The sequence below is a fragment of the Physeter macrocephalus genome, chromosome 5, assembly GCF_002837175.3.
Source record: "Physeter macrocephalus isolate SW-GA chromosome 5, ASM283717v5, whole genome shotgun sequence".
Taxonomy (NCBI): domain Eukaryota; kingdom Metazoa; phylum Chordata; class Mammalia; order Artiodactyla; family Physeteridae; genus Physeter; species Physeter macrocephalus.
The window spans coordinates 41,181,668-41,196,719 of record NC_041218.1 but is presented as its reverse complement, the minus strand read 5'-3'; the positions used below and the strand labels follow the sequence as shown (position 1 = coordinate 41,196,719).

At 38.0% G+C, this 15,052-nt stretch overlaps 2 protein-coding genes across 4 annotated transcripts in view; one reads left to right on the top strand and one right to left on the bottom strand.

Moving 5' to 3' along the window:
• Positions 1-6,288: 6,288 nt before the first annotated feature.
• On the bottom strand, positions 6,289-12,100 carry THAP5 (THAP domain containing 5). Its single transcript, XM_007112053.3, has 3 exons — positions 11,899-12,100; positions 7,975-8,167; positions 6,289-7,450 (listed from the first exon to the last, which is right to left on the bottom strand). The coding sequence occupies exons 1-3, from the start codon at positions 11,976-11,978 to the stop codon at positions 6,536-6,538; spliced, it is 1,188 nt and encodes a 395-aa protein (XP_007112115.1). The 5' UTR covers positions 11,979-12,100; the 3' UTR covers positions 6,289-6,535.
• Positions 12,101-12,268: 168 nt separating this feature from the next.
• DNAJB9 (DnaJ heat shock protein family (Hsp40) member B9) overlaps positions 12,269-15,052 on the top strand; it is a 38,545-nt gene continuing 35,761 nt past the window's right edge. Inside the window, exons 1-2 of one of the 3 annotated variants that reach the window (XM_028489873.2) lie at positions 12,269-12,516; positions 14,024-14,250. In XM_028489873.2, the coding sequence (XP_028345674.1) occupies positions 14,034-14,250 (217 nt within the window). In that variant the 5' untranslated portion in view covers positions 12,269-12,516; positions 14,024-14,033. The remainder of the gene's footprint in view (positions 12,517-14,023; positions 14,251-15,052) is intronic. The other 2 variants (XR_008617341.1, XM_007112054.4) reach the window with 2 other exon arrangements.

The following is a 15,052-nucleotide window of genomic DNA, read 5'->3' as shown; positions in this document are numbered from 1 at the left end:
CTAGTATAAAATATAAGAAAATGTTTCTTTTCCATTATCCAGAAGGTGTAGAATTTACAGAGAGGGAATAGGTGATTAAATTCACTAATGATGCAGAACAATAGGTCACCATATTTAATTACACAATGCATACTATTTATATACATGCCATAGAGAAGACTATTAAAAACCTGAACCTTGGAACAAAGCCACTGAGGTGTTGGTGACAGATTAATGATGATTAATGATGGGCTGTCCTTAGGGTTTCTCTGAGATTGTGAGTAAAGTGAGATTATTATGTTAAAGCTTCTTTTATTAAAGTATTAAATATATATCAATTAAACCTAGGTTATTTCAAAATTGGGGATGGAAATAGCTCTAAATTTATATTAAAACAATTTAGTTGATTAGTTCATATTAGAGTTAAACCTACTCTCACGCCTGTAAACGTTTTATGTTATCCTCTCCAGTACTGCCTGGTCCTTATTTTCTCTGGGAATAGAGAAGTGGGCCAGTGCGTCATTACAAGCTCAGAGGAGAGACATGAAACTAGAATTTGCTAGCAAGTGGGAAAATGATATGCAAAATGTCATCCTCATTTGTCTCACATTTTACTGCTGCAGAGAACTAAAGAAGGCAGTTAGCTGCTCCGCCTCCCCCCACCCCACACCACGCCACTTCAACCACTTATTAAAAGGGAAATTGCCCCTTTTCAGAGTTTTAGTGAGTTAGAGGAGCATTCTTCTGCCTACCATAGTGCCTAACTTCAAACCCAAGTTTATTGAATCCAAATCATCAAGTCTTTCACTGTAAATCCCCACTCCCCCTCAAATGTTCTTAAAACAAAGAGCAATCATAACTGTAAGAATGACGTCTAGTCAGAGTTGACCTTTAGAGTTACTTCAATAAGCCTAACACGCTCTTTTGTCATTTCAACTAAAATATGTAATTTTAAATTCTGAAACATTTTAAAAATAGTAAAGCAAACCTGTACCTACTTTTAAATAGATAATATTTTGTCATCTTTATTTAGCTCACTTTTTTTTTTTTTTTTTTTTTTTTTTTTGCGGTATGTGGGCCTCCCTCTGCTGCGGCCTCTCCCGTTGCGGAGGACAGGCTCCGGACGCGCAGGCCCAGCGGCCATGGCTCACGGGCCCAGCCGCTCCGCGGCATGCGGGATCCTCCCAGACCGGGGCGCGAACCCGGTTCCCCTGCATCGGCAGGCGGACGCGCAACCGCTGCGCCACCAGAGAAGCCCTCACTTTTTTTTTTTATAGAAGTGACACATTAAAATCTCTCCACCGTCACCCCTTCTTGCCTCCTCGGAGGTAATCATTATCCTGAAGTTGGTGTGTTTTTATCCTTTACATAGGAATGTAAATATAAGCAACGTGTATTACTGTTTTGTATATTTTAAAATTTTAATTAAGTAGTAGACTGTTACCAAACTTTTTGCAACTTACCTTTTTTCACATAGTTTGGGTATTTATTCATGTTGATGCATGTAAATCTAGTTCATTCATGTTAACTACTGTATAATATTCTATTATTTTGGTTTATAGAGGTGTTTATATATATATTTTTTCAGTGAATCATGTGATGAGATCCTCAGCTTGGGGGAGGAGGAAGGGGTAGTAGGAGGGGAAGGGAGCAGTGTGAGGGAGAATTGAACTGGAGATAGAAGTAGAACTACACAATCAGCTCTCCTGGTTCTTAGGCCTTCAGACTTGGACTAGAACTACACCAATGGCTCTCCTGGGTCCCTAGCTTGCCAACTGCAGACCTTGGAATATCTCAGCCTGAAGAACAGCATGTTTCTCTGGAAAACACAGCCTAAAACACTGCCTAACAATCCACCCCAAAAGAAACATTTTGCTTACAATTTTGTGGTTAAGGAATTCAGGAAAAGCTTAGCTAGGTGGCTGCATTTGCTGCATTTTGAGTCTCGAGTCGCTGGGGCTGGAGAATCAATTTCCAAGGTGGCTTCTTCACACGTCTGATATCTTATTCTCCAGAGTTTCTCCCTGTGACTTTGCTTTTCCAGCATGATCTCAGAGTTATCACACATCTTACATGGCACCTGGCATTCCAAGAGGAAGCAAAAGCTCCAAAGAGGATGTGAAAGCTGCCAGGACCATTAAGGGCTGAGTCTGGAACTGGCAGTGTCACTTTCACTGTATTCTATTGATCAAAGCAGTCACATGCTCTTCCAGATTAAAAAAAGGTAGAGAGAGCTTCCCTGGTGGCACAGTGGTTAAGAATCCGCCTGCCAATGCAGGGGACATGGGTTCCAGCCCTGGTCCGGGAAGATCCCACATGCCACGGAGCAACTAAGCCTGTGCACCACAACTACTGAGCCTGTGCTCTAGAGCCCAAGAGCCACAACTACTGAGCCCGCATGCCGCAACTACTGAAGCTTGTGTGCCTAGAGCCTGTGCTCTGCAACGAGAAGCCACCGCAATGAGAAGCCCGTGCACCACAACAAAAAGTAGCCCCGCTTGCCGCAACTAGAGAAAGCCCACGTGCAGCAAGAGATTCAACGCAGCCAAAAATAAATATAATAAATTAAAAAAAACAAGGTAGAGAAATAAACTCCACCTCTTGATAAGGGAGTGGCAAGGTCATATACTGCAGAAGAGAATACAGGATGAGATATATTTTGTGGCCATTATTTGAAAAACAGAACCTACTACAGGGATGATAGACTGTGGAAGAGTGGTTGGTTGCAGTGTGAGTTGTTCCAATAACTGTGCTAAACAATAGGTGGTAGTCAGAATGAGGAGCTTGAAGTGGACATTTTCAATGGGATGCAAGTACTGGTGATGACAAAGGTCTACCATTGACCATAGAAATGAGGTGGCTTAAGAGAAATGGAGGAAAAGTTCACTGGAGATGAAGTGGTCAAGTAACCAAAAAGCCAGAGGGTGGAGAATAGGTTAAAATGATAAATGAAACAGACCCTTCCTTGAAGGAACTTATCTCTTATACAGATACATCTTGTCTCCCACCCCCAACCCCCAACATTCTCTGTAGCTTTTTCCCTCTGACAATTGTGCATGTTTCTACCCACCCACTTCTACCCAGTTTCTACCCAGTCCACCCACAAAAATACAAAATAGCATAATCTAAAAAAGTATGTACTTGAACACCAAATTAGTTGGCAGAACTGTTCAATTTAGCTAGAAACAGAAAAATTTATCTGCACATTAATATTCCAACTCTTAATACATGGCTGATTTTTTTTCAAGATCGAAAATATGCAGAAAAATTCCCTGCTTTTTATTTTAGAAAGTTTTATTCTGCATATTTATAAAGTTGAGATTTTTTTAATAACTGCAAAAAAAATTCAGTCACACCTAATGATTTAACAGAATGTAGTGGTGTATTATCTAAACAAATTGTGCTGACATGCCATAATAAATTGTCTATTAGTAAAGAAAATACACTTTAGGGCACAGCATCATATCACAAATTACAGTAGGGATACTTTGCAAGAATTTATTCAAACTAGAGAATTCTGAGTAACTATCTTTTGAATGCAGCACTTAAAAATGTAACAACTCTGTGCATTCTTTTTCTTAAAAAAAATGACCTTGTGTGTGTCACAGAAGTGCTTTATTGCTGCAGAGGTCAAAGTTCAAGGCTCAAGAGGTACAGGAGAGAATACAAAGGTAGCCTTAAGAAAATTGGTTTTGTTCGTGTGTAAAAAAGAAAGTTTATAAAAGTTAATTTACAAACCAAGAACAAAGTGGTATGCATGCCTTATGTATAACCATCCTTAAAACGTCAACATTTTTGAAATGCATAGCCAAAAAACAAAAAACCACCACTGCCCCTTGCCAAAACCTGCTTGATGTTTAGATCAACGTCATAAATTATTTATATGATGAAGTCTTTCTAAATTTGACTTACCAATCTCCCTGACATGTAGGCATAAACAGCTTCCTTACACTTATTTCCTTTTTAACTATCAGATAAAGTAGGAAATAGTCTGTGGTGGGGATAGCCTTCTACAACAAAAATCAGTTAATAGGTGGCATAGAACATAACTGGTAAATGGTACTGTCCAGTGGAAACATGGAATGTTTTAAAGATTATATGAAGATCTATATCCTTCCCTAATCATTCTCAAGGTATCAAGGATATATTTAAGAAGGTTCTTGATTTTAGGTTACCAGAACCAAGAAATTCTAAGTAGGCAAATTCAAAATATTCATCCAAACATTTATTGAGTTAATATTATTCTGCTTTCAAAAAGCATACAGTCCAGTCGAAGAGAAAGCCATGGATAACATCATGATATACAAACCGTGTAAACACTGTTACGGTGTTACAAAACATAGTCAGTGTTATAAGACAAAGCCCTGTAGGAACAGAGAAAAAACAATTTTGACTGGTAAGAAGGGATGACATTCCAACAAAATCGAAATACAATTTTAACAGACTGGTTGAATTTAGAGAATAAAATAAGACACAAAAACAAGTACCTGTCTAGCATGTTTGAGAAATGCTAAGAAGTCCAGTGTGGCTAGAACACAGGATGAACAGAATCACAGAGGATCATATACATGATAGTAACAAGTTTTGCTTTACTCTGTAGGTATTAAAGAGTGATTACAGATTTCTGAGCTAGGAAAGTTAGGTGGTGTGCAGGTGACACAGCTAGATCTATAGTTTAGGTAAAAAGCTGATAGCAGAGTCCAGGAAAATATGGAAGCAGGAGATTGAAAATATAGGTACTATTAGTTAAGAGACTCCTATAAGAATGTAAGTAAGAAACAAAGTTGGTCAGAACCCCCAAATAAAATTTATTGGTTAACTGAGTTAGAGGGAACCTTCTGAATTGAATATAGAAAAGCCAAGAAAGTATCTTAAATACTTAGAATTTAGTAGTTTAAAGAAACACAATTAGTTTAAATTATTCCTGAGTAAACTATAACTTTAAATACAAAATAACTACAATGTACAACATATTTTATAATGACTTAAAAAGGCTATTTACATCTATATTATTTATTTTAAATACCAGCAAAATGCAACTTTACCTATTATATACACATAATTTATGCAAAAATTTTAAGGATTTTTGCCCCACAGTCACACAATAAGGACACCTCTAATCAACTTTTTATAATTAGCTGACACACGTTCATATAATACTAATTAATTTTATTAGCCTAAAAAAACTAAGTGAAATATGGCCCCAAATAATCATCCATTTACAAAACAATTAGTATACTATTTGCTGCGTAGTCAACTAATGTTTATTGAGCACCTCCTATTTTCTGGCACCAAAAACACATTTACTACCTTACAGAATTCAAAAAACCATCCTTCAAAAAAGGTAACAGTATTTGTTATATTAACAGATGAGAAAACTAAGAATCAGGCTGACAGGAATTTGCTTAATACCATAAAGAGTAACATATTTAATTATATTAACTGCCAATTCTAAGGAATCATCTATTTTTCACATTTGTGATGCTACGACTATGTCTCTGCTTTTACGTTTCATTTTATTTCTATCACCATTATTTCTCTTTCCTACTTGTCTCTCCAAGGTCATCACCACCTATCTATAATTTCTTTTACTAAAATACATGTAAGTGGGAAGGTATAACATTAAGTATTACTCTCTCATTCTGGAATTTTAAAACGACATATGCACACATTTTAAAAAGTTACACATATTAAATAGATAAAAACCATAATTTAAAAAAAGTATTAAAAAAATTAACCTCATTGAAATTTTTGGTTTATAAATGTAACCTTAAATACAAGGTGTCAAGAAGCTTAAATGACTGTGTATTATGAAGGTCTGCCACATATAAGGTACATATTCTTTCAAGTTTAAAGTACCTCTCCTAAGCACTGGGCTAATGGTTGATTCCTTATTTTAGTTCAATTGGAATAAAATTGTAACTGGAGTATTTTCCTTTATAACACAAAAAACTATAGCCCAAAGGCCAAGCAACACATAATTTAATAAATATTGAGAAGAATCCAACAGTTAATAATATCAAATGCTAGCCAGCATCTAGTTTTATGTAAGTATAAGATTGTAATATAGAAAACTTCTTCTATTAAAAGTATCTAACTAGAAAGGGAAGAAACTATAAAGAAACAGACTATGTTAGAGATCTAGTTAAGTGCCCTCTTTTTACAGACTAGAGACTAAGAATCTTGATAAGTAACTTGTACAAGTCACATGTCAATGGTAGAACCAAGACTGATTCCTGAGCCTGATTTCTATTCTGGTCTCTTGTTTACCATATCCATGTTCTCTCATTTTACGACTTAATCATATTATTTATTCACTACATTTTAACTTCAAATTTGGAAAATTAACAAGTAATGAAACTTCTTCTACCCAACAACTCTCTAGTTTTTCTCAAAAATGAGCATTATAGGAACAGGACGCAGTTCATAACATTAGAGCACTTGCTTAACTTCATTAAGATAAGAACGTTACACAGGAAAAAGTTCACTTTACATATAATTTGGTTTGGCAAACAAAAAGCTTACATAAAAGTCACAGATTTAAAACCTCTTTATCCTATATCATAGTAACTTCATACGTTGTGAAATGGTTTTCTATAATCTTGACATTTTCTTCAGATAGCCGGTTTTCCTGTTTTAGCTGCCTTATAAGAGCTTCCAAAGACTTCAATCTTCCTAGAGTTTGTTGTTCTTGTAACTCAAGGAGAGTTATCTTTGAATGTAGTTTAGAGACTTTCTGCCAAAGATGTTCCTTACTTACATCCTGTCTGCAGTAAGAATGCTCAATCTGTAAAACTTCCATCTCATAGTCTACATCCTTATATGAGTCTTCAACATCTATGTCTTCTTCCATTTCCACCTTTTCTTTGGGGGCAGGTATAAAAGAATTAATTGTAGGTTTGGAATTTTCTGTAGGTACAAAAATGGCAATAACAGATTCTTTATTTGTGTTTAATTCTTCAACTCTTTGAGTAATTGTGCTGAACAAGAATGGATTTTCCTGTGCTGACTTAATTTCCACAGAATTATTTGTTAAGTGTGGGTTAGCAAGATGATTGGTAGTTATTTCAAGCACTTCTTGGGCTTCCAAAGACTGCTGAATACCTTCTGAATTTGAAGTTGTCAAAGTAATAGTTGTAGAATTTAGATTCTCAAAAGATGTGCGAAAACCATCTATACCTATGTCTTGGTTAACTGATGTTTCCAAGGTAGGTTCTGATTTTCTGGTATCTTGTTTAAGCAGATTAAGACTTAATACATTATTTTGTAAACTTTCTGGTTTTGGATCTGGTGGCTTTACCAAGGCAGATGAATCAAGTAATTCTGCATGTTCAGGGAGGACATCTGTGTCAACTGTATTCTTCTTTGGCTCATTTGACGAAAATGACTCTTCTGACTTGGCTTTTAAGCATACTTCTTTCTCATCTTTCAATTTTTCCTTCTGAGATATTTTTTTGGAAGGGTCTTTCTCCTATAAAATAATATTTTCAAATTCTAATAAAGATGTCCTTACTAGGCTTATTCCCTTATTAGTTAGTGCTGACTATTTCAGTACAACTATGAGCAGTATACTGGCCAAGCAAATTTATTCAGTTAAAAAAATGTTTTCAGTATATAACAGCTCAAAATATACTTGAAAGCATTTTTAAAAAACATTATGCATAATCAATATATCAATATAATGGAAAAAAATCTCAGATCACTCACAAGACCAGTAAAAAATCTAGATCATTCATTTACCTTAATAACTTAACCTGATAATTTATGTATGTGTTATCCTTGGCTCCTCTGAAGCTATGCTTCAAAACGGTTTAAATCTTTAAAAAATTATTATACTTTCAGTAAAAGCACAAATTAGTTTTTCTTTTTCTCAAATATGTGTTTTCCCAGCAGTTATCTTTCCCTCTCATCCCCTCTACCTGATTACCTGCCACCCTGCAATCTGCCACCATGCTCAGCATTATACCCTTCTCCCCTACTCCCTGCCTCCAATACCTGATTGTCTTCAGGCAAAGAAAATATTGTTGGAATTGCAGTTTGTTTCAAATAGCGAATACCCCATCTGATGTCAAGAGAGTCAGGAGTAAAATGGTCACTACACAGGAACTGGTATTTACTGGGAACCCATGAATCTCGCTTCATGTTCTTTAACCATTTTTCAAGTCTTTCTTTGTCATGTAGAGGAAACCTGAAAGTAAAAAAAGGAAAACTTTGCTATATTTTAACAATTTTGCCAGATTCCAGGCCTGCACACATAGGTAACCTATGGGTCAAGTGCAACAAAAGCAAGACCAACACTCCTACCATACAATAGCATCTTCATGACAACTACTACCAATAACATCTCTGCAGCAAAGAGGACTAAGATATGAGATGTGTAGCCAAAGCTTTTGTCTGAGAAGAGTGGCTTGTAAAACATAACTCAGAGTCCCTTCAAGTAAAACCTATGTTACTACAAAGGAAAAAATCTATTCATATTTGCTATGGATTACATTTCTTTTTCATTCTGTTGTGTAGTTTGCCCAGAACTAGTGAAGAGCTTTGTAACTACAAAGTCCTATTCAAATATATTTCATAGTAATATAACAAGTCAAACGGTTTCTTGTCTATAATTCAAGAAGTATTAAACTTCAGGCTCTTACATTAATATTTTTAAAATACGGAGACGTTAATTCAAACAAATGGTTTAGGTGACATAAAATGAATACTCAATCTTATAAAACTTCTAATCCTCCATTCTCTTTACTGGAATCAGCCTCAATTCTACCCATTTGTAATTTAGTCCAGTATTTCTAGTCTTCTACAGCTGGTAGACTGGGAACTCTAAAATTCAAGTACTCAAGTTCTGAAAGAGAAATTGACACAAGAACTAAACGTGTTAAAGGACAGACTCAGATATTTTATAATATGAAACAAACAGAAAAGATAGAGAAAGGTAAAACAGCTCTTTATACGTATTGTTCCTGTACTGAGAAACCTGGATTTTTAGAGTTGGCTCTAACGTACTACAGTGTGTTTTATGGGTAAAACTGGACTAATGGCAGAATTTGACAGAAAACTTTATTCTACCAGTCTAATCAGGTTTGAGTTAAACTGTATTAAACAACAGTGATTTATACTTCTTTTGAAGATTTTACAAGAACACAGTCCAAGACACATACTACATAATAATTTCCTATTTTTAAAAAACAGTAACATTGGGCTTCCCTGGTGGCGCAGTGGTTGAGAATCCGCCTGCCGATGCAGGGGACGCGGGTTCGTGCCCGGGTCCGGGGGGAAACCCACGTGCCGCGGAGCGGCTGGGCCCGTGAGCCATGGCCGCTGGGCCTGCGCTTCCGGAGCCTGTGCTCCGCAACGGGAGAGGCCACAACAGTGAGAGGCCCGCGTACCGAAAACAAACAAACAAACAAACAAAAAACCAAAAAAACCCCAGTAACATAGAAGGTTCTCATACAAAAAGCAGCTGTTATACATTCCTCACAATCACAACCATTTATGCTTCGTAGTAGCACGATTTTTAAAAATAAATATTGATAACTTTATAAGATGCTAGACGAAAAGAGTCTGGGTACTTTGTAGGAAATAATTTTTAAACCTGATATCCTTCCGTGGAAAACTCAGATTATCTGCCTTTGGAAGTTTTTACCACAGATATAATATTCATAGATGGTTTGAAAATTTTTTAACCTTACATATATCAATGACTTAGGTTATAAGTATGATAGGCCTAACGAGAAAAGGCATTTAATGGCACACAGAATTTTCTTTTCAGAGGACTTGGAACTCTGCTATCCACAGATAAGTTTATACCTTTTCTGTTATAGCTAAAATGAGAATATGCCTTTTACAAAAAATTTTTTAAATGTAATTTCATGTATACGGATGCTGTTTGTAAATTATTTCTCTTGTACCTATATGCTAAGTTATCAAACAATTTAAAAAATACACTTTGTGAATGTCTTTATTGGTAATTGTATTGCAATGCTTTCTTAACAGGTAAATCTCTAAGAACTCTCCTAGAATATGTTTCTGGAACAACTTAGTATCTCTACATTGGTTCAGTTTGTCTGACTGGTAATTTTGTTTCTCTGTCTTATTAATTCTCCCCAAAACATAAAATAATCACTGGTATAAACTGGTCACCATATGTATATATTCATTGAATTCTCAAATTAGTATAAATTTATTTTGCAGCTTGCTATAGTGTTAGTATGAGAAAATTCAATTCTTCAAGTTCGGTGCTATCAGGGGAATAAAACTAATTCAATTTTTAGTTTGCTGATTACACATGAAATTTCTAAAACTCATTTAAAAACTCTACTTTCAGTAAATTCATTTTGAGGAAAAAATTCATTATAATTGACTTCCTCTGGCATTATTATTTTTCCCTCCTTAAAAATAGTAACTACGCAGTCCACAAAGATTAAAGAATTTTTAGTCTGAGGTTATGACGCCCCCAAATCCAAGGCCAAGTAAATATGGAAAATATGGGGTTAAATCAAGCTCAACATGATCCTTTGCTACAAACCTCCTCAGAGCCAGAGCCATTAATATACTAGCATATATTTCTCCCCCTAAAATATCTCTTTGCAACTTGTGGAAGGGCTTCGAGGAAGATAATCCTGGAAATATTGCCACACGGTGTGAATTATTTGGAGTTATCAGTTTTTTTCATTAGTTAATAGAAAGCAGCTGAGTCATTAGTGAACCGAAAGCTTTAGGTCTAAAGTCAAATAAGCTTCACAAAATAGCTAATGAAAATTCAAAGAAAGTTAAAGACAACCAGGTTAGGGCTAAATTAATTATTTTTAAATAAAGGAAACAGAATATTCTAAATACGTTGACTTTCATAAACACTAAGCACGTTATGAGTGCCAAAAGCCATTTTACGTTTTACACGCTACGTGCGAATTAGGTATCATTAATGTCTCCACTTTACAGATGGGAGGTCTTAGCTAGACGGGTTAAATAATTTACGGAAGGCTATTCAGCTACAAAGTAGTGGAGCCAGTATTTGAACCTAAGTCTGGCTTTGGAGTCTGGCCTCTTACTTATTACACAATACTGCTTCACTATTCTTCCAAATAAAAATGGGTACTTCTCGGGTTCCACGAAAATATTTCGTGGCCGTAGTAATTTGGAATACAGGTATTCCCCACTTCTCCAAAGTTCGCTTTCTGCCACTTCACTTTTAGGAAAGTTAGGTCTAACCGGTACTGATGCCCGAACAAGATTTTCGCTTTTACGGAAAAAAAAAAAAAAAAAAAGCAATTGCTTCCTCGCTTGGGAAAGGTTTCAGAGTAACGCTCTACGTTGGGAGAGCGGGGAAAACCTGTTAGCCCTTACTTACCCTGCTCTCTGAACGAATGGAGAGTATCTAGAGCCCTGAGCAGGAGGTAGATTATAATTCTGGCTCTGCCACAAAACTTTCAAGGTTACTTACCTAACCTTTCTCAAAGGCCTCAATTTCGTCAGGAGAAAGTGGAATTAAGTAACAACTATGCGACCTAACTCACTGGAAGTGTAAGTTAACTTTAAGTGCACCTTTCCACTTAGCACGTTTGATGCACCTGAAGTGGTGGTTAAGGTCGTCAATTAGATGAGGTCCGGGGAGGTGGGGAAACGCTCTGAAAACCACGGAGCATCGCACAAACGTGACTGCTTTAGGCGCCCTATGAACACTCCAACAGGCCCCAACGCCTCGCCACACGCCCAAAGACCTCCCTAGAAATGTCAGAACATTTCCAGGTAAACTGAACTCGAGCCTTCGCGCCCTCTTCCCGCGGAGGGGCCGAACACGGCCGCAGAACCAAGCACGAATTTATAGAGCTGACAGGAGATACGCCAAACCCCAACCACAAACGCCACAGGGCTGCGACCCAAAGGCAAGCTGACGCTTCTGCGTTAGGGACAACTTACGGGTAAAAACTCAGCTTCCGGTCTTTACTGTTTCGTCCCCGGCGGTTCTTACAGCAAATCGCTGCGCAATAGCGGGGCATCGCTGCGGCCAGGCCGCAGGAGACCCGGGCCGCCGAGGGGTACAGGCGGGCCTTTCTCGCTGAGGCGGGGCCGCAGATCCAGGCCGCCGAAGATACCGCGCCTGCGCCAGGCTGGGCGGAACGGAAAGACGGCGCAACCCTCGACTCACTTCCGCTTCTGCCGGCTTCAGTACAGCCCTTTCGGGGGTTGGGGCCGGAAGTGACGCACAGGCCGAGCAGCCACAACAGTTTTCCACGTGCGCGTAGGGCGCCAGGGTCAGGTGGGGAGGCGGGAGCCAATAGGAAAGCGTTTCGTGTAGGTCTCCTCCTGAGGTGGTGGCGCGAGCAGCGGCCGGCCCGCCTGTGGGGAGCTGGCTGTGAGGGGAGGTGGCGGCGACGGCAGGAGTGTGAGGTCGGTGGACAGGCGGCAGTGGGTGCGCACCAGCTCCCGGAGGCCACGGAGGCCGGGATTGGGGGGGCCGAGCCGCGCAGCCGTGTGGAGTAGCTGGTCAGCATCGCCGGCGCCTCCGCTCTCTGAAGGAGCAGCTGCAGCTGGAGGGTGAGAATGAGGGATGAGGCCGGGGTCTCCGGGAGGGGGTTTAGGCCTCGGTGTCCGCCACGGTCGCCGCTAGGGCTTCGAGTTGCCTGGTGTTCTTGAAGAGAATAGGAGAAAGGAGATGGCCGAAGCACAGTGTAGTGCGGTTTTTTTGGGGGTTGTGCCGCTGGCTTTCTCGGATGTCGGGCAGCTCCTCCCAGGGCCGGACCCCGAGCCGCGGACAACCGGACGGCGGCGCAAGGTCTGACAGGGCGAGTCCAGCCCAACCAGCCACTGGCTCTGGGGAGTAAGGTTCAGGCTTGCTGTCCGCCGGCTCTCTCTTGGGAATAAGGAGTCAGTATAACGCAACAGTCCTTTTAGGAGAATATGGTATATTCAACTTGAAACTGTGGAGTAGGGTTTATGAAACTGGGAAGATGCCTCCCTGTCAGTTTTAGACCCGCCCTTTGACTAGGGATCAGGCACAGTACGCGCTCGGTTTGTGTTCTTTAAACCAGGAATTCGTACTTGATCCTTGGTTCGCGTGACTGTGAGTAACTCGCTGGGAAGAAGTAATCCATCTGCTAATTATGCTCCGAACAGGCCAACAGGAGAGGAACGCAGGCAGCTTGCACAAACCAGAGCGTCTTTCGTCCGCTGTGTTATGTCATCCTAGGTTCTTAGGGACTCCTGTGGTACGGTGTTCAACAAACAGGGTCGCTTGAATCCCAAGTCATTTAATCTGTACTCTCAGGAATTCTCAGTTGAATTCTAGGTTCAAACTTCTTTAAGGTTAGAGAAACATTTTAACGACTCCTGAGAAGTTAGAAAGAATTTACCCTATCTAAAGTACAAACTATGAAAGTTCATTTTTCTGGCAGCCTTCGCAGAAATCTTAAATTCTATTAATTATGAGTTTTTAACAAAACTCATTTATCCATGCTTTTTTGTTAAATATTTGGGATCTTACAGTTAAAAAAAAAGAGATTACATTCTATTGTGTTGCGTTGTCAATATTATGTAATATTGAGATTCTCTGTGTGTAATCCTTGGCTCACCTTGCTGAAATGAAAACTGAAAGTTTCTTAGGGAGGGAAGATTACTGCGAATTTAGACATACTGGGCTGATTACCTTGGTAATTTACTTTTTCCACATTAAGTTAAAGTTTTTAAAAAATCCCTTTAGAATATGAATTCTAGAAGGGAAGATTGAGATATTGAGATCATTTTAAGCTATATTTTTGTAACTACTGTGTTTATGGCCAGAGTGTTAGTGGAAAGGCAAAGCCAAGAAAGATTTTTCTTAATTTGGTTGAATTATATTTGCTCTCAAGAGTACAACCAATTTAGGGGTAGTGCAGCCTGTATAAGTGAAAAAACATGGAAATAGATACAAGATACACTATATATGCTTAACATTTTGATATTGCTTTAGTATACTTTGAATCCTAAAAGCTCATTCAGTTTCTTTTAAAAGAAAAATCTTAAGATTAGTTCCATGGATAATATTTTTTTTTCTTTTCTTTTTTAGGATATTAGAAATGGCTACTCCCCAGTCAGTTTTCATCTTTGCAATCTGCATTTTAATGATAACCGAATTAATTTTGGCCTCAAAAAGTTACTATGATATCTTAGGTGTGCCAAAGTCAGCATCAGAGCGCCAAATTAAGAAGGCCTTTCACAAGTTGGCCATGAAGTACCATCCTGATAAAAATAAGAGTCCTGATGCTGAAGCAAAATTCAGAGAGATTGCAGAAGGTACGTAAATGACTATCTCCAAGGTCTCACAGGTATTAACTAGTAAAGGAGAATGATACCTAAGAAGTTTGTATGTATTTGAAGATTTTGTGGAGGTGGGAGGGAGACTGGGATCTACACATGAATATAGTGAGAGTGAGATTCTCAAGGGTATTTTCTTATAACATATTTTGATCCTGGATGTGTGGAAGTATATACTTCTGTTGGCATTCAAATCTGAAAATGTTGAAATGTATTATTTCATTCTTTTGTTATTTATAAAGTTGCTTATTGTTTCTATGTCAAAAGGAATTTTAGATACCCAAAACTTATGAATTAATTTAAGAAAGTTTTTATGAATTATGAGGATTAAATATAAAAATATTAAGCATAAAAATATTAAATAGACTCTAAAACACCTTGGGTTTTTTTTCTTCCTCACTTGGTCTACATCTTTCAAAGCCACATTTGTCTTTAAAGGAAAAGTATGAAACAAGTTTTGACTTAAGACTAATTCTAAAACAAATTGCATCTCCTGAGCATTTAGTAATTAATGGTGGGTGGAGGTAACTGAGTAGGGAGTTGGAGTTAAACATTTACTTCAACTAGTAGGTGAAAAATGTGAATTCCTCTGAATTTGCTCATTAAATTCTTTTATACAAGTGATGATTTTGTGCAAATAATAAGAATAACTCTGAAATTATTGCCCCCATATTTATTTGTATTAATAGCAGCATTTATTTAACAAATATTTATTGGTTATTTACTAGAGGCAGGCATTGTGCTAACTGCTGATAGTATGCAGTGAATAAGACAAAGTCTC

Coding starts and splice junctions, on each gene's coding strand:
- THAP5 (XM_007112053.3), bottom strand. CDS start 11,978: ATGCCCCGCTATTGCGCAGCGATTTGCTGTAAGAACCGCCGGGGACGA. Junction 8,168..11,898: donor CGGAAGCTGAGTTTTTACCC/GTAAGTTGTCCC, acceptor TTTTACTTTCAG/GTTTCCTCTACATGACAAAG. Junction 7,451..7,974: donor CTTTGCCTGAAGACAATCAG/GTATTGGAGGCA, acceptor ATTATTTTATAG/GAGAAAGACCCTTCCAAAAA.